This window comes from Sphaeramia orbicularis, chromosome 6 (genome assembly GCF_902148855.1).
Source record: "Sphaeramia orbicularis chromosome 6, fSphaOr1.1, whole genome shotgun sequence".
NCBI classification, from domain to species: Eukaryota; Metazoa; Chordata; class Actinopteri; order Kurtiformes; family Apogonidae; genus Sphaeramia; species Sphaeramia orbicularis.
In genome coordinates this window covers 31,799,828-31,826,735 of record NC_043962.1, presented here as the reverse complement: position 1 = coordinate 31,826,735, position 26,908 = coordinate 31,799,828, and the positions used below count along the sequence as shown (strand labels likewise).

Genomic DNA, 26,908 nt, shown 5'->3' with positions numbered 1-26,908 from the left:
AGTTTAAATCTTTACCCTTTATCAGGCAAGTGACTATAGAGGGTATGCACGTACGTCACTTCCCCCCGGCCCACGCCCCTCTAAGTCAGACTGAGTGGCAAAAACCAACCTGCTAAACATGACAGAGTATAGCAGTAAACACAGCCAGACTGGGAAAATGTGAAATATGAAATTAAATTAAGGACAACTGGACTCGACGTGGATCCATACGAGCTACCAAAGAACAAGTGGTCCATGAACATTGACATGTGGCCCGAAATCGCGTATCCAGACATCCAGGGTGTAGGGGATCATCACTATTTTTACCTGAAACTAATATACATGGTTTCATCATTACTGACAACCAGGGGCTAAAACTAGGGCCCAGAACCAGCTGATCCAAAGTGCATTTACAGTAGACCGTGGACTGACCCCAGTGAATATATGCATGATCTACTGGGACTGAGGAGATTTATGTCTAGTTCAGATCAAGTACTTTATACAACACAGATATTACTGCTGTGGACCAGCAGGGCACGACTTTATTCTTGTAAATTATGATATTTTTCCCACCTGTTTTTAAATTACGACATTATTCTTGTAATATTATGGTTTTATTGTCAGAATATGACGACTTCAATCTCATAAACGATAACATTTTTATGTGTTTTTTTTATAACTACGACTTTATTCTCATAACATTGTGATTCTTTTTGTATTTGACTTTAGTATCATAAAATTATGGATTTTATATCAACATTTTATGACTTTATACTCGTAGTGACAAGTGTTTTTGTTTTCTCATGTGGCCCTAATACGCCGTTGTAGCTTTGAGCTCAAGTACCCCCATATTTGAAAAACTGGGTTAGCCTTAGTTTCAGTTAGTTTACTAATCATGTAGGAGCACAAGGTTCATAATCACAAAATGAAGACAAAAACCATGAAAGATCTGATCATGAAACCAAGAGCTTTACTAAGAAGTAACGTTAGCCAAAACAATATGTAATTTAAGGTATGATTTTACTCAAAAATACAGCATAAATTAATGTTACCTGACAAGAAACAGAATCCACAAACCTAGGTTGGTTTCCTGGATTTACGGATCCATCTGCTTCTCTGTTCTTTGTCTTTCGGTGTCTATAAAATGAAAGCTCCCACTGCTTTTCAAACCTGTTCATACAATCAATCGCACAACAGCTCTTCCCCATTTTTTTAATTAAATATTGTGGGCTGCGGTGACTTCCACTAGCGGTGACATCACGTGCATACTCTCTATTTTTGGTAATTTCCTCATTCATTACAAGACAGTGACAGCAACAGATACAGTGAGGCAACATTCTCAGGTCTGATGTTGTCTGCAGGGTCTGTAAGGTCCACCTCTGCATGAACAGTGAGTGTACCTGCTTTGATAGGTACCATGAAGTAATGGTACTAATGTAAGGAATGATGTTCAGAGGGATAATGTGGATGTGGACAGGGGTCTGGATCTGTGCTTATGTTCTAATGCTCTAAATGTTCCTTTCACCTTACATGCATTTTTCTTGTTTTTCTTGTTTTTTTTTTTTGTTTGTTTGCTTTTTTTAAATATTTACTTCTTTTTTTAAGGAACCAAATATGGTAACTTTGTTGACCTTGACTTTCTACATAACAATAAGATTAAAAAAATAAATAAAAAATTCACAAAAGTATTAAAGTCTTGTTGGGTCCTCCAACAACAAACTAAGGTTGAAAATTTGAATTTCGGAGTTTTTCTATTAGTGCCATATAAAGGGTTAATTTAAATACATATAAATTTTTTTTCTATTTTTGTCTCATCTTTCACTCTTGTATGTTTCTACCTGTCTTTTCTGCACTTTTATTATATTAATATTTACCCTTTTTGCAGCTGTTAACACCTAAATTGCCCCCCGGTGGGATCAATAAAGTCATATCTTATCTTATTTTATCTTTGTGTGAGGATTACGACACCGCTGACTTTTATTGTGAAAATCCCACCGGAAGCGGATTAGTTTACAGTGTGGTCGTGTGAATAGTGGGATAGAAGTGTGTGAACCCGGCTCCCCTCAGGGTGACTCTCCGCCGCTGTCCGTGAACACTGTCCACTTCCCGTGTACCGGAGCCGGTGTAGGCAACAGGAACAGGTTATAAAGGTGGGTTCAATTCGCCATTTACCGATCAATGTGTCGATTATTGATCGGTTTATGTTGTGTATCAGTGGGTGCGCGTGCGTATGATCGTTTCCTGGAAGTGACCCATGTGGTGTTTTCAGTTAGACTGAGCCATAAGGAGGCTTCCAGCTAAAACCAGCACCGGAGTACACACTTACACAGCTTTAGATGTAACCTGAGCACATGTACCCCTGGCTGTACTGTAAATATGAATGTACTTTACATCCAATTCATGCAGAAGCTGTGATCCTTCAAACTAACTGTAAACTACTGTGCAAACCCTCAGATAACCTGTAGATCCAGTAGCAGGGTTTATGAGCTCCTGTACATCTACAAAGATAACCCCCTTCTCTTCATAGTTCCTCTTTTGTGCTTTTTTTAATGTTAATTCAGATGAAATGGTCCAACAGGTAATGAAAATTCTTTGCAAACTTTCACCAAAAGGAAGTAATTATGCAATATAAACGGTAGCTTTCAGGGAAGTCTGAGGGTCATAATAATGATAATAATAATAATAATAATAATAATAATAATAATAATAACAATAAAATAATGAAATTTACTGTGGAGGTCTTGTAAAACTGATAAGATAAGGCCGAGAAGCAAAGTGCAAAAGGTAGTTTCCCTGGCACGATATGGAGGATATGGTTAAACTGGTCCTCAACAAATAAATAAATAAATAAATAAATAAATAAAGGGTGGGGAAGCAAAATTTACAATGAACATTTAGTTGTTTTTTCTCAGCAGGCACTATGTCAATTGTGTTGAAACCAAACATATATTGATGTCATAATCATACCTAACACTATTATCAATACCTTTTCAGAAACTTTTGCCCATATGAGTAATCAGGAAAGCAAACGTCAAAGAGTGTGTGATTTGCTGAATGCACTCGTCACACCAAAGGAGATTTCAAAAATAGTTGGAGTGTCCATAAAGACTGTTTATAATGGAAAGAAGAGAATGACTATGAGCAAAACTATTAGGAGAAAGTCTGGAAGATACTATTAAAGAAGAATGGGAGAAGTTGTCACCCGAATATTTGAGGAACACTTGCGCAAGTTTCAGGAAACGTGTGAAGGCAGTTATTGAGAAAGAAGGAGGACACATAGAATAAAAACATTTTCTATTATGTAAATTTTCTTGTGGCAAATAAATTCTCATGACTTTCAATAAACTAATTGGTCATACACTGTCTTTCAATCCCTGCCTCAAAATATTGTAAATTTTGCTTCCTCACCCTGTAGATATATATATACTGAACAAAAATATAAATGCACGACTTTTGTTTTTGCTCCCATTTTTCATGAGCTGAACTCAAAGATCTAAAACTTTCTCTGTGTACACACAAGGTTTATTTCTCTCAAATATTGTTCACAAATCTGTCTAAATTTGTGTTAGTGAACACTTCTCCTTTGCTGAGATAATCCATCCACCTCACAGGTGTGGCCTATCAAGATGCTGATTAGACAGCAGGATTTTTGCACAGGTGTGCCTTAAGCTGGCCACAATAAAAAGCCACTCTAAAATGTGCAGTTTTATCACACAGCACAATACCACAGATGTCACAAGTTTTGAGGGAATATGAAATCGCCATGCTGACTTCAGGAATCTCCACCAGAGCTTTTGCCTGTGAATTGAATGTTCATTTCTCTGCCATAAGACATCTCCAAAGCTGTTTCAGAGAATTCATGAAGAAGACTGTGCGAGGAAAATGGTGGTCACACCAAATACTGACTGGTTTTCTGACCCCCCTGGACCACCCAATACAGTAAAAGTGCACATTTTAGAGTGGCCTTTTATTGTGGCCAGCCTAAGTCACACCTGTGCAATAATCCTGCTGTCTAATCAGCATCTTGATATGCCACACCTGTGAGGTGGATGGATTATCTCAGCAAAGGACAAAGGAGAAGTGCTCACTAACACAGATTTAGACAAATTTATGAACAATATTTGAGAGAAATAGGCCTTTTGTGTACATAGAAAAAGTTTTAGATCTTTGCGTTCAGCTCATGAAAAATGGGAGCAAAAACAAAAGTCGTGCATTTATATTTTTGTTCAGTGTGTATATATATATGTATATATATATATATATATATATATATATATATATATATATAGGTAGATAGATAGATAATTAACCCTTTCATGCAAGTTGTTCTCCAGCTGTTCTCTTGTATATTAATAGGTTTTGTAGTTTTAGTTCCATATCAGCCAACACAGTGGACACTGATGCATCATCCTATACACTGTCATTCAGACCATTACTGTAACTTTGCTGTGCTTGATAAACCTGATCTGCAGTAACATGTTTGAGTGTAAATCAATTGTTATTTGTTAGACAAGAAGGTTTTTTTTTTTGCATATTATCTCCATGAAGTGAGTAATAACTAGCATTAGAATATGTTAAAATGTGAGAAGACATCAGATTAGCAGCATTAAAAATGTTTTTATTTCATTGTTTTGATATCACTTTCTGATGTTGGGTTTTAAACATGTTTCTTTACTTCAAAAATTAAAACATGGATATTTTTGTAACTCCATAGAAAAAAAAAAAACTCGATTGCATTGTTTTTTTCATGCCTAAGGAGGAATAAAAACACAGAAGAAAAAAATCTTGATTAAGGTTCTCACAATTCATGCATGAAAGGGTTAATTGCATTTGTAAAGCACTTTTCGTTCAGCAGAATCTCAAAGTGCTACAGAGAGAAGACAGTCCAATAAAAAATAAAAATACTTTATCAGAAATAAAAGACTAGGTGAATAAAACAGAGACTCATGGTAGCCCATAAAAAGCCTGTCTAAACAGGAATGTTTTTAGCCCCTTTTTGAAGTGACTGAGGAGCTCAGAGGTGGTCAGGGAGGGAGTTCCAGATACGGGATACGATAGATATGATACAATAGATAGATTTACTTTATTAATCCCCAACAGGAAATTCAAAATACAAAATAAGGTCACCGCTCCACAAAAAACAGTCTTTCACATTAACAATCAATAAATAAATGCAGAGTATAAGTAGCTAAGAATAAGTATGTAAGTTCTATTAATTACACGATGGAAGATAATGTCTAGATAATAATTAAGCTGAAATCTACAGTAGCAGTTTTGCTTTTCAAAAAAACTTCAATAAATAAGTAAAAGTCTGGGTTGCAGTGCACAGATCTAATTCAGTCTCTGTATAGGGTCTAGACAGAAAGGAGGTTGTTTTTTTTTAGGCCAACGTCCACAGTAATATGTTTTTATTTTAAAGTTTTAAAGCAAAAGAAAAAAAGATCTGTATAGTCTTGACACCTTACAAGACAGTTTAATAGACACCTGTATGTTAACACTGCAGGAATACTTTATTAACCCCATGATGGGAAATTATTTGTTTACGTTACACAGAACAGAGAGGACAAAGTGCAAAACAATAACTACACAATACAATACACAGGGCATATTTGTCTGCCAGTTTTTCAAGAACCAGAGTTGGAGCAAAATGTGATAGTCCTCTATCAGTTCTCTGTGAAGGGAGCCCTCTGTCTTCATAAGTTCAGTGCAGTTTTGTTTATATAGCATTAGTCACAGTATATGATTATCTCAAGGCATGAGTTCAGGTCAAGGCCTTAGTGGATAGAGAAGAGAAAAGAACAACAAACAACACAGGACACTGGTTGGTAACTTGGCACAGGGAAATACAGGACAGGATGGACCCCAGAACCACAAATCAGTAACCAAAAGAACCAGAGAAACCTGGAGAAAGGAACAGGACAAGACGAGACAGAGAGGGAAAAGCATAGACTGAAAAAGGGAAATAACATGTAAACATCTCTGTACAATGTTGACCAAAGAGCAGAGGGACAGACTCCTTGAACCATAGTGAATTTTAATGAATAACCATGTTCTATGTTGGTGTCACTAGTGGATTTAAGGTTAGTTTATTTGTCACAGGTTCTACCACCATTTCCTCACATCATGCAGGTCAAAGACAGTAAGTAGGTGACAGTGATAAGTGGTCTCTTCTATTTCTGTGTCTTTTTCTACATTGAAGTTGATTATTGACTGCAGCTTTGCTCTGCTGTCTTCTGTATATTGTGTTTTTTCTGCAGACGTGTCTCTGTGAAGGTTTGTTCTGTTGCTTCCACTGAAAACACCTGTTTGTTGGCAGCATTCTCCCAGCAGCAAATGAAACTTGCCCTTTGACCTCTGATTTGTACTTTAACTTGGCTTTAAAGATGAGATTGCATGTTTTTCCAAAAACCAGGATAAACTTTTTTAATTAAGAGTTTATTTTTCAGGTTATTTACTGAGAATTTTCTGAAATTAAATTCAATGAATGTATGAATTAGCCACAAAGACTGTGCCTGTAGTTGATTCATAAAGGCTACATCTAATGAATATTCATTCCACCTATTTGTTATTAACCTGAATCTTTCCAGAGAGTTACTTCACTTCCTGTCTGAATGTCAGTTGTGACGTCAGCAGTTTTTGGCTGAATTTTTTTGTCCAGTGAGGGTCCAGGGAGGGTGAAGCCATGTTCAGACTCCTGCGTTACCAAGGTAAGCGGACGCCGAGCTGCGTCACTGGTCAGCGCCGATATGAGCACCATCAGGCCGTCATGGCCATCCGTCGTGAGGACATCAACCCCTGGGAAAGAAGGGCGCCACTGGCCCCACGCCACGTCAAAGAGCTCACCAACGCTGGTGTCAAAGTCCTGGTGCAGCCGTCCAATCGCAGAGCCATCCACGAAAAGGTGAGACTTTACAGGTGCTATTATACTTTTGAAGGAAAGTTTTCAGTTGCTGACGCTGCTGTAGTTGAGATTTCTTGTTACCTGAGCTTTAAGTTGTGTGTTTGTACCTGGTGTTTGGCTTCAGTACTACATGAAAGCGGGGGCAGTCATCCAAGAGGACATTTCAGAGGCGTCGCTGATTATTGGGGTGAAGAGGATGCCAGAGGAGAAGGTGATTCCAAGGAAAACCTACGCGTTCTTCTCCCACACCATCAAAGCTCAGGAGGCCAACATGGGGCTCCTGGAGGACCTACTGAAGAAGGTAAAATAGAAGTAAATGTACTGGACCAAACAGGACAAACATCTGTTCTGTTTGTACAAACTGGATAACCTGACTCTGTACCAGTACAGTTTGTGCTGGTACAAATGATGGTCTAAGTTCTGGTTGTTAATGTTAATGTGGAGCCTGAAGGTCATTGGAGCCACTTGATACTGTGATGTCTCATCCTCACAATGACAGTTTCTGATAAATACTTCTGTTGCTGTGGTTTTTCTCTGACTGTTCATGCCTTTTGTGTCATTTCTGGTGAAAGTTCAGAAGCGTCTTCTGTTTTGTTTTCATTTATTTCTATGCACAGTTAGTTTGTTGTGTTCAAAGCACTTGTATTTGTCATTAGTTTGTCCTTTAATTTAATGTTTCAGTTTGTTTTTGATTCATATTTAGTTTTTATTCAGATTTAGTGTTACTCATAGTTTTCAGCCCTGATTTAAGACACCAAAAATGATTTAGGTTTGAAAACTGTTGTTTTTTTTGCTCATACTAATTTTCACTCTTTTCAGCTTCAGTTTTCTGTTTTAACCACAGTCCAGAGAGTTTAATAAAGTACTTTTGTGTCTTCACAGGAGGTTCGTCTGATTGACTATGAAAAGATGGTGGATGCTAACGGTTTCAGAATTGTAGCATTTGGTCAGTGGGCTGGAGTTGCAGGTACAACTGAAAAATCTACAAAATACACTGCTTTAACCTTATATGCTATCACTGTACTTTATAAATGAATCTGTTGGAAATGATGTTCTAGTTCATTTGAATGAGGCTCCATTCACAGGTAAACGTTACCATGTTTTCATGTGTTTTTTTGTTGTTATTTTGTAGGAATGATAAACATTTTGCATGGACTGGGGCTGCGTTTCCTTGCTCTTGGGCACCACACGCCATTCATGGTAAAAGAACATCTTTAAGAAATCAGTTCTTTCGTGTTCAAACCACAAAAGCACAAATATATATGTGTGTTTGGTTACAATAAAATTCTGACTGCATTATAGCATATATGTATATATGCATTATAGATGTAGCTCTAATAATATTCCTTATTGACGTCCTTCACACAGGGCAGCAAAACAAAATACAGCAGATTATAAAGTGGAAATATTTTAAAAATTAATAAATATTTTAATATGTATATACAGTAGAACCTCGCAGTATGAGTGCACCATTGTACGAGTAATTGGCTTTACAGGCCATGGCTCCTGAGTATTTTTGTCTTTAAATATGAGTGGAAATCTACGGTGCGAGTGAGCTCATACAGCCACCACTGATTAGCACCAAGCTCACACATGCTCCTTCCAACAGCCTCCACTCACTCAGTTCATGTATTCATTTCATTGAGGCAACATTGTGAGATGCAACAATGCACGAAGTGAAGAAAGTGAGTCCAAAAAGCCCAAATTACATGAAGTGAGAGAGAAAATGCCAGAAATTGTTCCACAGATTTTCCTTCCAAATATTAATCCTTCTCCTCCTCCCCACTTCACTGTCTTCCTCATGCACAGATTGTCTCATCTTGAAGGTAAATAAATTAATAAAACAAATTTTTATACACTTTTAATATGTTTATATAATTGTTATGATCTTTCTAATTGCACTTTTTCTGTTTTAAAAACCCTTAAAATAGGGTTTTTGGAGACTGGACCAGATTAATTATATTTCAGTTAAGTTCAGTAGGGAAAATTGATTTGCAAAACAAGTAAAAACGAGCAAAACAAGCTTGGTCATGGAATGAATTAAACTTGTACCGCGAGTTTCTACTGTAAAATGAAAAAACTGAAAAGCACTTTGGTTTTTAATGTAAGGTCAGACACGTAGAATAGACCAGTTCCAATAATATAACATCTGAGACAATGGAACAAAAAGTTAATTGCAAATAAAATCCAGAAAGCTCAGCAAACAGTTTAGACATCCATCAAGAATAGAATAAAACATGATCAGTAAGAATCAGAATCAGCCTTAAATACTGATATGACCCTTATCTTATGGCTTCTGTCTCCTTGCCGTCCACAGCACATCGGGATGGCCCATAACTACAGAAACGTCAGCCAGGCCATCCAGGCAGTGAGGGATTGTGGATATGAGATCTCAATGGGACTGATGCCAAAGTCCATTGGCCCTGTGACGTTTTGTTTCACTGGAACTGGCAACGTATCCAAGGTACAAAGACTTTCATCCTCAGAGCAAAAGATGTAGAACAAAGTGAACGGTAAAAAGCAGCGGTGCGCGGCGGCATTATGTGACATTTGTGAAAAAACTAACAGTAACCTCGCAAAAATACTGTCAAACACACCTTGTTAACCTTTAACTGTTGGTTCAGCAGCGTCTCTCTCCTATATTAGCTGAATGCTGTAGATGAAATGTCTGTCTTCCAGTGTTTATATCAGTGTAAATACTGCAGGTAATTTCTGTATTCTTCAAACCATAACCTCTGCCTTTATTTACTTAAACCGCAGAAGGTAACAAGTCTTTCACTGATACGGCTTATCGTAGAGGCACTCCTTTACTTCTGATTCCCTATGTTTGATAAGTGTAATTCACCTCATCCTGCCCTTTTTCTCTGGAGCACTTGTACTCGTTCTTCCGGTTTAGTTGGTTTACTTATGTCAATGTCAAAATGAATGAAATCTGGGAACATTCAGCAGCTACTGTGTGACATCCTGGGCCCTGTTGGCTGTCATGAATACTCTGCAATCATCAAAGCTGAAATAAGAGGAAACTCAAGGTTTTCTGTTCCAGTAAGAGAGATCACTTTCACTCTGAGCAGGTCCGCGGTGATAACCTGTTTGGCGGCAGGTTTTCCTCAACTTTGTCTCCTCCCTTCTTGTTGCCTGAAGGAGCTCTCTGATACACCTCATCATTCATACAGACTACAGGGTTTCTGCGGGTCATTAAAACGCATTAAATAGATTTTGTGAAAATTAAGGTCTTAAACGGCATTAAAAGGCATTAAATACTGTTTCCAGAGGCATTAAAAAATTAAATACACTTGATGGGAAGAAAAGCATTGTTATTCACGATTTATTTTGATTATATAAACATTTAATAATTTTGATCAGAAGTATAGTGTGATGATTGACAGGCTTAACCCTTTAATTGGCTACTGTTTTTGGTCAATACATGAAGTCACAACACCGGATGCTTGGAATGCAATGTGCTGCGAGCGTGCTTATGCCGTGCTGTGAAAGAGCGGAGGGAATATTAGCAAATTTTGGAAAAATGGGAAAATGCAAGTCTCAGCAGAAGTGATTGGAGGAGGAACTATTCAGAACCTGGTTATGGCCCGTCGACGATAAACCGTCATAAAGCTATATATAAAACTGTATCTGCAGCTGGACATGGGCATTAAATTTGTTTAAAGTGACATTAAAAAGGGCATTAAAAAGCATTAAATTACATGTGCTGATACCTGCAGAAACCCTGAAATACACCTCGTCATTCATATAGACCATATTGCAGCCTGTATCCACGCAAGTCCAGTCTATTAATATTTATCTATTTTTAGCTTACCAGCTGACAGGCCGTAAGCTATTGTCGTCATGCGGCATCCGTCGGCATCTGTCGTCCGTTACAAAAATTTCAATCATCTTCTCCGAAACTACAGTTCCAATTGACCTTAAACTTTGTATACAGCTTCTTCATGATGATGTCAACAAAAGTTAGTGAAATTATTTTGATCTGGATCTGATTCTGGATTTGGTGCGACTTTGAAAAATTTCCCCATTATAAGAGATAGGAAGTGGATCAATGCAATAACTCAGTAAATATAAATGATATCAAGTGTAAATTCTACAGTACAGCCCTGATGAGGAGATGACCTAAACATAATGGCCACATGCTGATCAGGATCTTCTTCTGGATCCGGGAACTTATGGAGAATTTAACATGGGCTCTTATGGGGAAAAAAATTTCAATTGTCTTCTTCTCCAAAACTACAGTTCTGATTGACTTCAGACTTGGTATATAGCTTCTTTATGATGATGTCAACACAAGGTATTGAAATTATTTCGATCCGGATCTGATTCTGGATTTGGTGCGACTTTGAACAATTTCCCCATTATAAGACATAGCAAGTGGATTGATCCAATAAATCAGTAAGTATCAATGATATCAAGTTGGAATTTGAATTTTTACAGATCTGATTGGAATATGACCAAAACATGGGCTATTTCTGTCATATAATAAATACACATAACTGGGTGATAATAAATGGCATCTGGATACATTTCCCAAAGCTTTTAATTTGGCCAGTAAGCTACAGGGCCATTGGTCCTATTTTTATATCTTTAAAATAAGGTAAGATAAGATAAGATAAGATGACACAGTTGACAACAGCACCGTACAACAAACAAGTGCAGAGAAAAAGATGGGTAGAAAAACCACAAACGAGTGAGAAATGAAATATAAAGAGAAAAGCAAGAACTTTGGCCATTATATAAATAGTTATGTAAATATTGAATAAAAGTTAAGTATTATTTACATATTTACATTGTGGTTGCACATGTACATGTTGTAATATGGGGTGTTTACTGAGAAATGTCAGGACTGTTCACCTGCACTGACATGATCAGTGAGTATTAACCTATTCCATGAGGTACATAGATTCACTGTGGAAGTTTCAGTTATCATTTTATACAGGATTATGTGAATGTGTCAGAGTCTGCATGACTGATTTTCAGGTTAAATTACTGCATATAAACTTATTTTGAATACTGCTGATTTATGCAGTGTTTCCCATTACTGATTTAGACATTGATGGGGTTTTACAATGAACTGAACATGATGTAGTGGTAATCAAAGTTATCCATGATGCTGAAAAAGAAACTACACAAACCACATTTTTACACACAACACGCAAACCCAAAAAAATACCCAGAACCAGCAGCCTCTGAAACTATGGCAGCCACAAGGGCATTAGAGAAATCAACCAAATGCAATGAGATAAGATGACTAGAACTGTTAGCAAAAACAAAACGGCAGTAAGTTTTGAAGGCGACAGGTCAGGACAAACTGCGTGTGTTTATTACAATAACAGAAACAGGTTCATTCATATTTGATTCCACTCAGATTCTCACTACAGCAACATAATTCTGCACTGAACGTCCATCTCAAAAGCAGAAAAATATCTTCAAAACTGAGAACTTGGCAGAACAAAAAGTCAGCACTAATGGAGCATAGTCCATCCATGGATTGAAGCAGGTTTTAAAACAGCACCACAGGCAGAAGTGAAACTTAATTACCATGGTAACAGAGATGCTCTTTGTCTGTTATTAATTTATAAATACGTCAGTGGTAAAATGGAATACTTTTTCCATTTTACTAGTTTGCTTAGATACCTTTTTAACTGCAGGTTATTGAAATCATGTTGTGTACTGTCTGCAGTTTGATGTTCCTTCTGTGCCTATTGTTGACCTCTGCAGCCTCCACCTCTTTATAATCCAGTAAAGAAATCCACAGTAAACAGGGAATGAATGGTCGGTGTGAAGTCCCATAACTAAATCTTGCTTAACCCTCCCCCAAACCCAGTCTGTGAAAGGGTAGTGTTTACAAAACGTCTTCCAGACCCTGTTGGAAGTTAAAAGTCCTTTAGCCTTTCAGTGGGCACGAACCCTTTCCTTTTGCTCTTGTTCTGACCACACCTCAGCCATTATGGAGACAATGCTTTTAATTGGCTCCCTATTTGCATGTGAAAAGGCAACATGTTGTACTTGTTTTTCAGAGGGACAAAAACTCAACATGAATACAAATTGACTGATAAGCTGAAAATTTGATTTGGGCTAGAAAGTGTAGATGAAGGCTAGGATGTATTTATTACATCTTACCCATGTGGACATTGTTATCAATTGGACCAGTGGGGTTGGTGGGTATCTGTAGTGTATCTGTTCTATGTGCCCAAAAACACAAAGGCCTGGGAAATATATGAGTAGGTTTTTATTGCTTGGAGAGAGTTTTTCGTGCTTCCCGCTTTAATGAGTTGAATGGGTGCAACGTTTGAGATGAAGCATCTCATTGACTGTGTTTACATGCACATCTGTCCAATCATATCCCAGATATTCCAGGTTTTTGATGCATCTCGTGTTTGCACTTGGACACATGTACATTTTATTTTGGTTATTTTTACTGTGCAGGTACTAAGTGATGTAACAGCAAAACAAACATGGCAGCAATGAAAACATTTAATTTGTTGGCTTTCAGTGTTGAAAAAATTAAATATACTTTATAGATTAGATGTGGGAAAAAGCCTCCAGATATTGACCTGTTTAAGTCTAGTAACACAACCTTCTGGACATCAATTTAACAGCATAAACAGTTCAAGTCAGACCATGGTTGGAAACACTACGGAAACATTACTATGTGTATTAATATTAGAACCAATCACTGAAGTCCTGAACTCCATAGAATGACCCTCGGTCATGAGTCATAGCCGTGACTCCACAGCCTCCTCCATGTCCTACGTTGCGACACTGACAGATTAACAGGTGGAGGATCTGTTGGCCCTGATGATTTCATCCTCCTTTGATAGCTGTAGATGACAAATCCGTCAGGCAGTGTTGGCATTTTTAGTGCTACATCTGGCCTCGTTTTCTGTAGCTACAGTAACTTTGAAGTTAAGATTAGATTACCATAGTGTAAAGTAGAGGTCGACCGATATGTATTTTTCTAAAAAATTTGGTCAGCCAATGACCGATATCTACAGGTGATTAGTTTTTTTAAAGGCAGATAATTAAGATTTTTATGCAGTAATAGAAATTAGATTATTAATACACAAATACATAGTACTCTTTTAACATTTATTTAACCTCAAGTGCTGCCCACACAGGTGCCTGATCAAACATTGTGTAACATTTTGGCTACTGATCAAATACTGGTTTTCAAAAAAAAAAACAACTTAAGGCCAATGGCCGATATTGAAAAAAATCAATATATCGGTCTACCTCTAGTGTAAAGTAAATGTTATAGTCGGCTGCACAAACAGTAGCAATAATAATGAGTAACTGGGAAACAGTAATGCCAGATACTGCATATGATCCAAACCAGAATAAGCATCATAACCTGATACTTTTCTGCATGTAAGCACAGTTGTCATTTGCAATAGGCAGCAGCACTTCAGGGGGGAATTGTGGGAAACTTTGTCCAATATCTCCTTTTTTTTCCCTGCAGGGAGCCCAGGACATCATTAATGAACTTCCTGTTGAATATGTTGAACCTCATGAGCTGAAAGACGTGTCTGAGACTGGAGGTCTGTCTCCTCTATCATGGTTTTATATCAAATACAGGAAATATGTGATGTTTACAGCTTGTTTCTGTTTACTTCCTGTTAGATATGACTAAAGTGTATGCCACTGTTTTGAGTCGACACCACCACCTGGTGAGGAAGAGTGATGGTATTTATGACCCCATGGAGTATGAGAACCACCCAGAGCTGTACACATCCCACTTCAGGACTAGTGTGAGTCTGACAACTGTTAACCAGCAGCAAAACACAGCCTCCTGTTCTGTCCCGTCTGTCTGTCTTGTGTCTGTCAGTCCCCTGATTCATCAACAGCTCCAGATTTAGCAAAGATTAAACCATAGCGCCCTGCTGTTATGTCATTTTTGATGTTATGTGAAATACAGGTTGCGCCATACACCACCTGTCTGATTAACGGTATTTACTGGGACCCCCACACTCCCCGACTCCTCAGACGTATAGACGCCCAGAGGTTGAGGAGACCCCTCAAAAACTCATCTGGCAACAACGAGGGAATACCAGCCCTGCCTCACAAGTAAGAGAAGAAAGTCTGATGCAAACACTTTTCACCACAGACTTGTATTATTGATATTTGTTGAGTCTACAAAGTAAAAATAATAATCTACAAAATACTGCAAGACACAAGAGTTTAAAAACCAAACCAGTCACTGGTCATTGAATCAAACTAAGACGAAATTACAGGGTGAACTGATTTATGCTACACACTGTGTTTCCTTTTATCAGAGTCTTTATTTTCACTTAGTATTAGCAGAGCCAATGACAGAAATGAGAGGATGCTAGTTAATGAAATGCATCTTGGGAGTTGTAGTTGAAATATCTTCTTCAGGTTTTACGTACATACACCTGTACTTTTGACTTTTTGTCACAGACGATATATCACAGAAGATATTTTCTATCACAATTTGGGTTTTTTTGTCACACTGTTACTCACTTAAATTGTTCAGAAATTCAGAATATGAGTGGAACTGCAACCAACCATATTTGTTTGTCAGTTCATTCAGGTTTTTTTAAAGGCTATACATAAGAGATGGACATATTTAGACACACCAATAGGACATTTTACAAATGTTACTAAAGTTTCAGTGTAATTGTGAGAGGTTTGCTCTGATTGTCCGCACTCCAGTGTGGTCTGGAGGTCGTTCTGCTAAAAAAAGTTAGCATTTTTCAATAAAGAAAATATAATTTAGCATCATTTTGAGCTATTTTTTACCCTCAGCCCTTCCCGCAGGGTATTGTCATCAGTTTGTCATTCATTCGTCTGTCTGTACATCCGTGTGTCCGTCCAAAAGCTTTGGTGTGGACTGAAGGCCGAGTATTTTCAGTTGTGGGCACGTTACGTTATTATCATACATATGTACCAAATTTTGGGATAGTGTTCAAAAAAACTTGCTGAAGAGCACTTGCGATCATTTTGGTCCATTCTGATGTTCTTCATATTGATTTTATGTGATGTTCATGGTCCCCAGAATGACTTGGGTGCTGCACATAAGCCTTATAATGTTAGGAAAAACGTGGAAGCTTAATTTTTTTGCATCTTTTATCTATTCAAGAAGGGTGAGCTACAAAATCCAGGGAGTCAGGGAAACTCCTCTTTTTACAAGTGCATTAATATTCACTGCCAGATTTATTAACACAGTAGTGCAAACTCATTTATATATTTATTCAAGTAAATATTATTATGAGTTAGACGTTCAATAATTTTGTAGTTTCTAATATGGATATTTCTCGATTTTTTTTTTTTTTTTTTTTTTTGGACCCATTTTCTTTTGGAGGCTGCTCTGGGCTGATTAATGGACCATTGTTTTGTCCTGCTCCAACCTATCATTAGTTTATCAACCTTTGAAAAACCACTATTGGTCGACCTCTAGATATTAATGAAGTTTTAGCTTTAGACTTTTATCCACATTGGACCTGTCCTTAACCTCCTAGTGGCATTGAATGCAACAGTGCTGAACCTGACATTCAGATAAACCGATGGCTGAATGGCTTTTACTGCTTTATCTCTTTATGTCAAAGGTCAAAGCTCTTTACCTTCAGTCATGTTTACATGGTGAACATTCAGCATGGAGGTCAGCCAGATAAAAGACCCTTTCCTTCTTTTTGCAGATTGTTGGCCATCTGCGACATATCAGCTGACACGGGAGGCTCTATTGAGTTCATGAACGAGTGTACCACCATTGATAAGCCTTTCTGTATGTACGACGCCGACCAGCACATTGACCACGACAGGTACAAACACCCCCGACTCGAGTCTCGGTACAAGGTCACCTGTATGTTTCAGATCATGTCACTGTATAAAGTGAGAATAGGTCAGACTTGTACCAGTGGAAATGTGTGTCTTTGCATTAAATCACTACTATATAGACTCGGCAGTTATTGTTTAATAGTTCCAGATTAACAGGTTGGTCTCATTTCTTTGTCTTCATTAACAGTAGTTACTCCTAATGAGCTTTTTTTTTTTTTTTTTTTTTATATATAATGTATTCACAGTTTCGGTTAATTAATGTTAGAGCTGCTGAGATTAAATGAATAATTGCTTATACTTGTTTTATTAAAAGATAAGGATGTTTCAAGCAAACATTTCAAATACCTGATATTTTCAGGATTAATGTGACTGTTTGTTTTTCCTTGATTTTTAAATATTGATTTTTTTTTTTGTGTGTGTGTTTTAGACTTAGAGTTAGACTTAGGCTTTCTTTGTCATTAAGATTTGCATCAAAATGAAATTAGGTTTGTAATGGCTCAGTGCACAACAGGAACAATGGCAGTATTATATACATAAGGATAAATATACATATTAAAAATAAAAATAGAAAAAAATTTTGAATAAAAAGATAAATAAGGCTAAATATCTAAGTATATCTAAATCTATCTTTGATGGACAAAACAAAATAACTGTTATTTAACAGAGTTGATTATTTTGGTTATTGATTACTCTGAGGATTAACTCTGAGCCCAAAAGCACTCATCTTACTTTCATGTTTTATAAACAGAAGGATCAAATATCATATCAAAATACCATCAAAAATACGAGGTACTGTGTGTGTCAGGATGGGTAAAACACAGAGGCAAAATTTCCCTACAGGGACAATAAAGTGAGTTAACCTTTAACCATTCAAATCCTCACATTAATTAGTTATAATAAACTGATTATCAGTAATAGATAATCAATTATAGATAGAGGAAATTATTTGGATTTTAGTTAGAATACCTCTATTTAAAGAAAATGTAAAATATATTTAAGAGACGGGATGATAGTTACTTGAATTTACCAGTTTTTGATAATATAATAACTATTTGAATATTGGAGAATTGTGACTTTTTCCTGGTTAAAACTACCTTCAGCCTGTTTTAATGACTAAATGATGCATTTACTGCTTACTTCAACATAGTAGGATCAGCATCAGTATAAGGTGCCTTTTCAAGCTCCTATATTTTTATACATTTTTTGCAAGCAGACAAAGTACAAGCAGACCGCAAAATATGAAAGAAATATGTGCACTCTGTTACTGACAAATACATGTAAAAATAGGTAACAGGGTGGACAGTTTTGGCTGAAGTTTGCATTTAATGACCACATGTTGGACCTTTAGTTGGCAAAGTAGTAGTATCTTTGAAGAGGACTGTGTAATGCTCAATAAATATATAATTTCTGAAAAGTTTTATCTGCTGATATTTTGTGGTAACAGCAGGGTAGACGCATGAGCTTGACCACATCTAAGTACAAACACAAAATGATGAACATTTTGAAATGTAAATGCTCTCAGACTATGTTTCCACCTCCAATGATGACACTCAAAATAATGATGTCATCAGTGATGTCATCAACCAGATTACTGAAAGGGTGATTCCCCCAAAGTGACAGGGTGGACAGCAATTTCAAAGACACATGTAAAATGTTAAATATTATTATGAAAATAAAATATGAATTGTCAAAATAACTTGTTTTATTGAAAAATTGTTGCGTATAATGACAATATGTAATAAGTATTTAAATTTTTTTTTCATTTAAACATTTATGAAACTCAATAAAGTTAGAAGGACAGTGTAAGGGACATGTACAATTCATGTACATTCCTTCAAAGAAAATTGTATAAAATAATAAAATCACATTTCAATAGTTTTAAAATGTATTATAATGGAATTTTAACTTCTTTATCTGGTTCCTTTCTTTGTTCCTGTATCCTTTCCTGAATACCCTTCCCCATTACATGCTAACTTTCCTGAATACCCCCCACTAAGAGCTAATTTTCTCATATCCTTACCTAAATCCCCCTACTGTGTGTGTAAATTTTCTTGCAAGGAAACAAAAGGTGACTGATTGTTAAAGCCTTGAGTTAATCATTCAATCAAAAGGCCCTTTGAGGAGACTGGAGGTGTCACTTGCAAATGCGATTCACCTTATAAAAGGTGGATCTTGTGAGAAGCTGTCTGTCTTTTCTTCACGTGTGGGTTTTTGTGTTTCTTTTTTTGGGCAGTGTGGAGGGAAACGGGATCCTCATGTGTTCCATCGATAACCTCCCTGCTCAGCTCCCCATTGAGGCCACAGAATACTTCGGAGACCGACTGTTCCCCTATATCTGGGAGATGGTAAGACCTGTTGGTCCACGGTGAGGTCATGGTTTCTGGGCTTTTGGTTCAGTTCGGTTTGGTTTGCTGTGGGAGAATGCTGTAACAGGTTTTAGGCGGAGAACTGGGCAAAACCAATTCCCGAAGGTCATAGTTTTTGTTGTCGTTGATGTTTTAAAGTTGATTTTCTGTTGTCACCAGCTGCCCTCAGATGCCACCAGACCACTAGAGGAAGAAGATTTTAGCCCACAAGTCAGAGACGTGAGTAGGATTGTGAAAATCATGGCATTGTTAAGACTCAGGGGTGGATCTACAGGGGTTAAGGGGGCAGCTTCCCCTCCTCTGAAGATCCCCCTTAACTTATATGTTCTTTAAACTGTACCTTTAAAACAGCCAGCCACTACATTCACTATGGAAGCAATTAGTTACTATAATCTAAATTAAAATAATTAAAATAATTAAGAATGAGCGATCTTGAATAAGAAAATGAAAATGCAGATTGGATAACATATTAATAATTTTATTTATGAGTCAAATAATGCAGCCATATTCTAAAAATGAAAAAGCATCTCTTCAAATGCATTTTGATTTAGATTATGGTAACTAATCGCTTCCATAGATACACAAGCTTCTAAAAGCATTGAAATGAACAATAAATGAACCAAAACTGCCTTAAAAATGTTTTTTTTCTTATAATGCATGACATCCTGGAGGTATTTATTGTAATTTGTACTTTTTAAGAGTGACACAGTTTTCTATTTTTTATATTTCTAGTAAAAATTTCCTAGATTCTTCACAAGTTTCAAAAGTTCAAAAATTTAAACAGTTCCATTGTTTTTCTTTTGTTCCAAGGCTGTTATCACCTCAAATGGAGTACTGACCCCAAAATTTGAGTATATTGAAAAACTACGAGAGCAAAGGTAAGACTTAAGTTGTGATATAAGAAACTGGCAACTGCACTTGTTTTTTTATTTGAACAGTATTGTTTTCTTTTGCTTAATATGAAAATACACAGAAATATTAGTCAAACATCAGTGTTGACCTTGTTGACTGACATTGTCTTATTGAAAAATAAGATATTTTATTAATGTCAGTGTCAAGGTCAGTGTCTATCTGCTGTTATATTGGAGGTCGTTTATATCATTAGATTTTTGCTCATTCAAAGAGTAGATTTCTTTTATCTTTGTATTATGTTATTTATTTTGCAGACACAAAAATGAGCAACAATAAAAACAAAATATAACATTGACATCAGCTATCAGCCAAATTGTTATTTTAAACATCATGTCTGCTCTAAAGTTCTCTGTTTGTGCTTCCCTACGTAACAGGCTTTGTTAATGTGAAGTCCTCAAACAGATTATGATCAGAATCAACTTTGTCATATGTGTTAATAACATGTCCTTTTCCTGTTTCCTCCAACATGTTTTTGCTGATGCAGGTTACTTGTACTGTGTATGAATAGGGTTTCCAGGATACTGTGGGTTTTATTGTAGGACAAGCAGCAATGATTTTAAATATCAGTCATTCTGACAATAACTTTATTCAAATAGTGAACAGCCAAACCTATAGATGCTCAGGTTACCTCAGATATGATGGAGAAAAACATCAAATCCTCACAAAGATGTGTGTTTATTTCAGCTGAAAAATAACAAGACTAATTAAAGGTGCCCTGCCACATGTATTTCATTACTTTTGTGGTAATGTTTGACTTTGTAACATTTTTTGTGGAAAAAATGCCTTGCTTACCAAGCTTCAAGTATCAAGTTTCAAGTTTCTAAATGTGGTTTAGAAAGACTCAGCTTGATTTACGCCAGTTCTCATGAATATTCAACATGTTAATCTGCTTGACTCTGATTGGCTAACAGCTAGCCAATGAGAGCCTGGCTTTTCAGCATCCTTTACCCTTTGCAACAAGCAGAGAAACTGGTGGAACCGTGAAGTAAAACTTAACATGCTTTAAACGTCCGACTCCCGGCTTCTATGCCTCTCTTGTACGGCGGACCTTACATTGAATTTTTACAACTTCTAACCTTTATCCACTGGGCTCCCCCCTCCACTGCTCTACAACACCCCCCCCAGGAATGCTGGGCCCCATGAAATTATCATGTTTGCTGTATATATGTATATGTGTATATATACATATATATACTACTACTTAATATGTATATATAGCTTGCTGTATATGAAAACTGTCACTGAGCTAGATACATTCTGTGGGCGTGGTTTCACCCAGGTGAGCTCATGAATCGTAATGAGCTCAGGCATTAACACGTCACACTGACCAGCTTTTCTAATTGACCTGATTTCTCTGTTTATTTCTTTTCAGTGGCAATAGCAGATAGAGGAGGTAGAGGTTCATTTTCAAATTCACTACATGACACAAACACAGATGGACCGAACGTATTTAAAAAAAAAACACAAGTATAAAGGGTTTTGTGTTGCAGGGCACCTTTAAATATCGAAGTTGTTGCTGTTTGAAAATAATTCAACAACTGATTGTTGTAGGTATTGTCAGTGTGACTATAAATGTGTTCAAACTTGTCCTATCTATGAGCTAATGCTACCTCTCTACGGATGAAATGTGAAAGGTTACGAGCCAGGTAACATGTTTGACCTGTAGCTCAGTTTGTAGATAAACCTCAGCTGAACCGTTTTTCCTAATGTGCCTATAGAATAGTTAGTAAAAGCGTAGTGATATTTGTGCTTCGTCTCTTGTCTTTGCTTGTCTTCGTCACCAATGTTTCATTAAATCTGTAAAACCCGAGTCATAGCCTAAGTATCACGAATCCATAAGTCTTTGCATGTTTATTCCCCTGAATCTGTTCCCTCACAGTGGACAATTTTGAAGTGTACTCCACCATAAACAGTCCATTTGTTTACAAACAGAGCCAGTAAGTTAGTCGGGCATTTTTGGAAATTTGTCATGACATGCATAGTGGGAAGCGCAGCTACGTGCAGCCGCATTATGGCCACAGCATATGGCTGCAGTGGCACAAACACGGATTCGGCTTCATTGCTACTGTGGCTCCGTGTATCTCCGTTTCCCACAATGCACGTCACGACAAATTTCTGAAAACTCCCAGCTAACCTACTGGCTCTGTTTATAAACAAATGGACTGTTTATGATGGAGTACAGTTCGAAATTATTCACCATAAGGGAAGAGATTCAGGACAGTAATCACACAAAGGCTTACGGATTTGTGATACTTTGGTGATGACTCAGATTTTACAGATTTGATGAAAAATTGTTTATGGAAGTCATACACCGCTTTAACTCCTCTTTTCTTAGTGTTACAGTGTGTGGTGTTTCATCGTCCACCAGCCAGCAGGGGGTGTTGTGATTTACCACGAACTTAACATATTTAGCAGCAGCTTCTCTGGAGCTGAAAGCTGAACTCATTGCAACTAACCTTGTGGTTGTTCCTGCACAGTGCCGCCCTCTGGTCTGCCTCTGCATTTACTCCTTGCATGGCTTGTGTGCTAACAAGCCGCCACTGCTAGCCAACCTCAGACGCTGAACGTTCCTGGCTATTGAGCGGTAGAAACATCTTTTCTTGTCACTTCACACCAACGTCTTTCCATCGCCCCTGCCTGTCCCATCAGCCCATATTATTTTCTCTCTCTCTAAACAACAAAAAACAAGCAGTTTGATATAACATTTCTGATAAATCTTGTTGAAAAGTCCAGATTCAGATGACATATTCTCCTTCTGAAGATTTTTTTTTACTATGTTTTAGCTTAATTTAGCTTAGTTTTCTACACTACTTGCATCCATACTGGTGAAATAATAAATATGTGGTTCAGTTAATCAGATTCAGAATAATTTATTAATCCCAGAAGAAATTGTGTCGTCACAGTTACTCCATACAGGTATGAGAAATGGTAGCAGGGAAGAAATTATGCATATAAAACAAAAAAACAAAAACACAATTAAAACCATCAATGTGTACAATATGTTATAATATATTATTATTAATATGATAAATGATTAACTGTGTCTCATCTGTTCTGGACAATACAAACAAGAGGATATCAAAATATCAGACTGTTTTTAAAGAAAGTCATCTGCATGTCTATCATTTACATCCAATCATTAAAATCCCCATTCAGTTTCTTGGTAATCTGTCTCAAGGCGATTGACTTTTCTGAACGCATCTGCAGCTTCACCATCTCGTCAAAGTCTCCTCTGCTTATAGAACAATAAAAGTGTTTGTGTTTATGCTTAATATTCAGTTCAGCTTTAGTCTTCAGTGCCTCTATAAACAGCTTAGTTGGAGGGGATTGTTTTAGCTTCTTGATTTCAGTGTTTTGCATTGTGCTCGCTCATAAAATAGGCCACCTCTAAGACTTGATGAGTTTTCTTGCTAATTGATCCTAAGTATCAGTTTTCCAGACAAGCCATGCCACAAAGTCTTAATCCCCGTGATTGAGTTTGGCTCCTTAAGATATGGAAACTCCGGGAGAAATCCTCCTGAGGGAACGTCTTATTTTTTTCTTTTTTAATTAAGAGGATGAGGCTCAGCGGCGGGCTCGGACCTCCACTCTGTCGCCACTGTGGCTCATGCATGTGCGCAGTGTCGCATCCAATTAGGCAAAAGCTAACGGGCCCACGGGTCCGACTCCTGGGGGATTTGAGGGGAGTGGTGGCGGCTACTGGTGGGATATTAATGCCACGGGTGACTCGGGGTGATGCTTCTTTTTATGCCGGTATTGTTATTAGGGTGTTAAGATAATCCAGCATGTAAAATCACAGACTTTAACTGAATCCAGTTGTTTGGAAAAGGGCTATCAGTTTAATTAAAAGCATTTCAGAGCTGATTCTGTTTCCACAGTGGACCCACATGGGGTGTATTTTCACTTACATTGAACGATCAGGGCTGAGGTTAAAAATTGCCCAGAAATCCATACTTTATTGTCTTGTATTGTTAAATAAAACAGTGAAATATGCCCTTAAGCGCATATTATAGTGACCTTTACCATTTACACTAGTGTGAATTTTAAAGTAAAATGAAATCAAATGAAAGTGTTGGACTCTGGTTTTAGATTGAATTTTAGAAAATTTGTGAAAGTGCACTATTACATATGAGTAGTTATTTTAAAGTGTCTAAATAAATACTATACTACATATTTTTGTGTACATTTGGGCAGATGTGTATTAAATGTTGCTAGAAATCAAAAGATTGATTCAGTGAGGTCTTCAGTTTTTTCTTTTTCAAGGAACCGCAAAGGCAGGACTTCAAGACATTTTATTGCTGATCATATGAAAATATTTCAACATAGTGTATTTTATTTGAAGAGGCAAATATTTGATCAACTAATTTGATATTTAAGGTTAATTCTACTAACAGTATGTTGATGTTTTACTCACCTTATCTTTTTGGTAATAATTGAAAATTCATTATTCTTTGCATTGTTGGATTTAAAACCTGTTAATGATCCTCTCCTCCTCTTCTTCCTCCTCCTCCTCCTCCTCATCTTCCTCACTGACCCCCCTCTGCTCTGCGACTTATTATGCTTTTATATTGAACTTTACCCATAGAATTGACCTGTTTTAATTTGAGCTCATTACTCAGAGAAAGCGCCACAAAATTACAACAAACTGCTTCTTTTAGGATTTTTTTCTTATTTGGAAAGTCATAAGGAGCCTTTCAACAGAAGCAGAATTTATTTTAAAGAAGGGTGTAATTTGTGTTACAAAATGTGCAAGTTTCATGTTATAATACATTTATTTGTAATTTAAAGTTTTGGAAATCTTGATTGTACCTGTTTTCTATTTTGGCTTTTCAACTAACAAAAAAGGGTCTGTTTTTATACAATATGTTTAAAAATCCTAAAATAATGCAGTTTATGTAAGGTGGTGCATAATAGAGCCATGGTTGAGAACCATTATATTATTTGAAATGTCAATACATATGTGGGTCTGTGGGTTTACATCCACTTATCCATCAATGAACCAAAAAGATATGATGAAAAGCTGACAAGATAAGGATTTTATTCTTGTTTTGTAGATATAAACTGTGATTAATTGTTAAGGAATTATTTTGATAGAAAATAGAAACATTGAATATGTGATGGTTTTGTACTGAGGGGTGTCATGCAGCCATAATTCTGGTCTGGTGGAAGGACAAGTAGACTAGACTTTATGCTGGGGTTATGGTTTTTCAACATTTTGGACATTTATTTGAACACATAAATCAGTTTTTTGCAGCTCAAAGACCAACCCCTCCTTATGTCAAGGCAAAAGGACATTTATCAGTTATCTTTTTATTATTTTAGTTATTGAAGATGAGACTCATGCATTCACTCACCTCTAGCTAACACTCTTCACTAACACTAGCTTCTACACACTGTGGCCACTTCTGTTGTTATTACCACTATTAAAATCCACACCTTTCAATCATCTGTACCTTACTTTTAGTGTCTGATCATCTCTTTTCTGCTCATATGAAAGAGGAAGTAATTAAATCTATGTACTTTTCCATGAAGAAATAATATCTTGCCACTATGAATTTCTTTTCAAGATGTGAACTGGGACTATGAATATGTCTTAGCACAAGGCCATGCTTTCTGCCATCAGTTATTAGAGTGACACAGTTTTCTTCTACGTCTTGACCTGCAGATATCAACGTGAATTCAGTGTTTTGTTATAATAAACCACGAGTAAAAATAAAGACATCCACTCACTTTAGCTAGTACTAGCCTACTGTCTTATAAACTAAGCTGTTACTATTCTCTCAGACGTGTCTATACACAGCTTGGCCAAAACAAATCTCCCATACTGTAATATTTTATTGGACTGCCTTTAGCTTTATGGCTCATATTCACCTTTGCATCATTTAGATAAGCATATGTAATGTCATAACAGTTGTTTCCATCCATTTTTGCACTCATTTTTGACTGAGATCTTTTATTGATCTTGATATTGAGAGTCAGACTACTGTGTAAATTCTTCCCCAAGATTCTCTCAAAGATTTAATCCATGTGTATGAATGTCTCACTATGAAGGTAGATTTGTTTCTTTATTATTCAATTTAAAAAAATAAATAGTGGCTTTAACCAAAAAAACATTTTGAATTGGAGAAAAAAAAAACCTTTTCAATCAAAGGCAAAGTGTTTGAATGCAAAAAATATTTGCGACCCCAAAAAATTGCATTTGATCGCTTTTTTTCTTTGATTGCAAAGGTTTTTTTTGATTGAAGTGAAGTTTTTCTTTATTGACATTAATTTTTTTTGGTTAAAGCAACTTCTTTTTGATTGAATAATAAAGGCAAAAATCTGCCTTCATACTCATCCTCCCAGATTCACTTTCACAATTTGAGCTCATGCCATGAAGGATCGTAAGGTTCTCTGTGTCATCAGGGAAGGAAAAAAATCCACAGATCTTATGGACACAAAACCTAGACCTTTACCCCAGATCCTGATGGGTCAATCTGGGCTATCAGACCACATGACCTTTTTCCATTAAAACACAGTCCAGTCTTTAGGCTCTCTATCAAACTGATGGTTGCTTAAGAAGCTCCTCACTGCTCCTCCTCCTTATTTGCTGTATTAAATTCATGGTGAATTAGGGGATTTTTTTTTGGCCAGGCTGTGCAGCTATTTACATTTAGTTTTTATGTTTGAGAAGGAGGCTGATGCTGTATTAGCTCCTTGTAGACTCTTGTTGCAAATTTGTATCAATATTCCACTCATCATGGATCAGTTGCAAAGCTGTGTTTTAGTAACACTTTTATTAATTTCATGACAAATAGATTTCTGGCTCATTTTATTATAATAAGGAACTTATCAGCATTTGTTTAATTATTGTTATTCCACTTATGGCTAATGCCATTAATTTGTGTCATAACTATTGTATGTGTTACATTCAGTATAACAATATACACTTAATTCATCATCTGCTTGA

General features: G+C 36.7%; 1 protein-coding gene across 3 annotated transcripts in view; it reads left to right on the top strand.

Moving 5' to 3' along the window:
• Window positions 1-2,004: 2,004 nt before the first annotated feature.
• Window positions 2,005-26,908, top strand: part of aass (aminoadipate-semialdehyde synthase) — a 39,454-nt gene continuing 14,550 nt past the window's right edge. The window contains exons 1-14 of one of the 3 annotated variants that reach the window (XM_030137619.1): window positions 2,005-2,129; window positions 6,638-6,880; window positions 7,005-7,181; window positions 7,763-7,847; window positions 8,013-8,080; window positions 9,198-9,344; window positions 14,346-14,424; window positions 14,507-14,634; window positions 14,802-14,950; window positions 16,543-16,665; window positions 18,915-19,026; window positions 19,207-19,266; window positions 19,858-19,925; window positions 21,594-21,605. In XM_030137619.1, coding sequence (XP_029993479.1) covers window positions 6,662-6,880; window positions 7,005-7,181; window positions 7,763-7,847; window positions 8,013-8,080; window positions 9,198-9,344; window positions 14,346-14,424; window positions 14,507-14,634; window positions 14,802-14,950; window positions 16,543-16,665; window positions 18,915-19,026; window positions 19,207-19,266; window positions 19,858-19,925; window positions 21,594-21,605 — 1,427 coding nt within the window. In that variant the 5' untranslated portion in view covers window positions 2,005-2,129; window positions 6,638-6,661. The remainder of the gene's footprint in view (window positions 2,130-6,637; window positions 6,881-7,004; window positions 7,182-7,762; window positions 7,848-8,012; window positions 8,081-9,197; window positions 9,345-14,345; window positions 14,425-14,506; window positions 14,635-14,801; window positions 14,951-16,542; window positions 16,666-18,914; window positions 19,027-19,206; window positions 19,267-19,857; window positions 19,926-21,593; window positions 21,606-26,908) is intronic. The other 2 variants (XM_030137620.1, XM_030137621.1) reach the window with 2 other exon arrangements.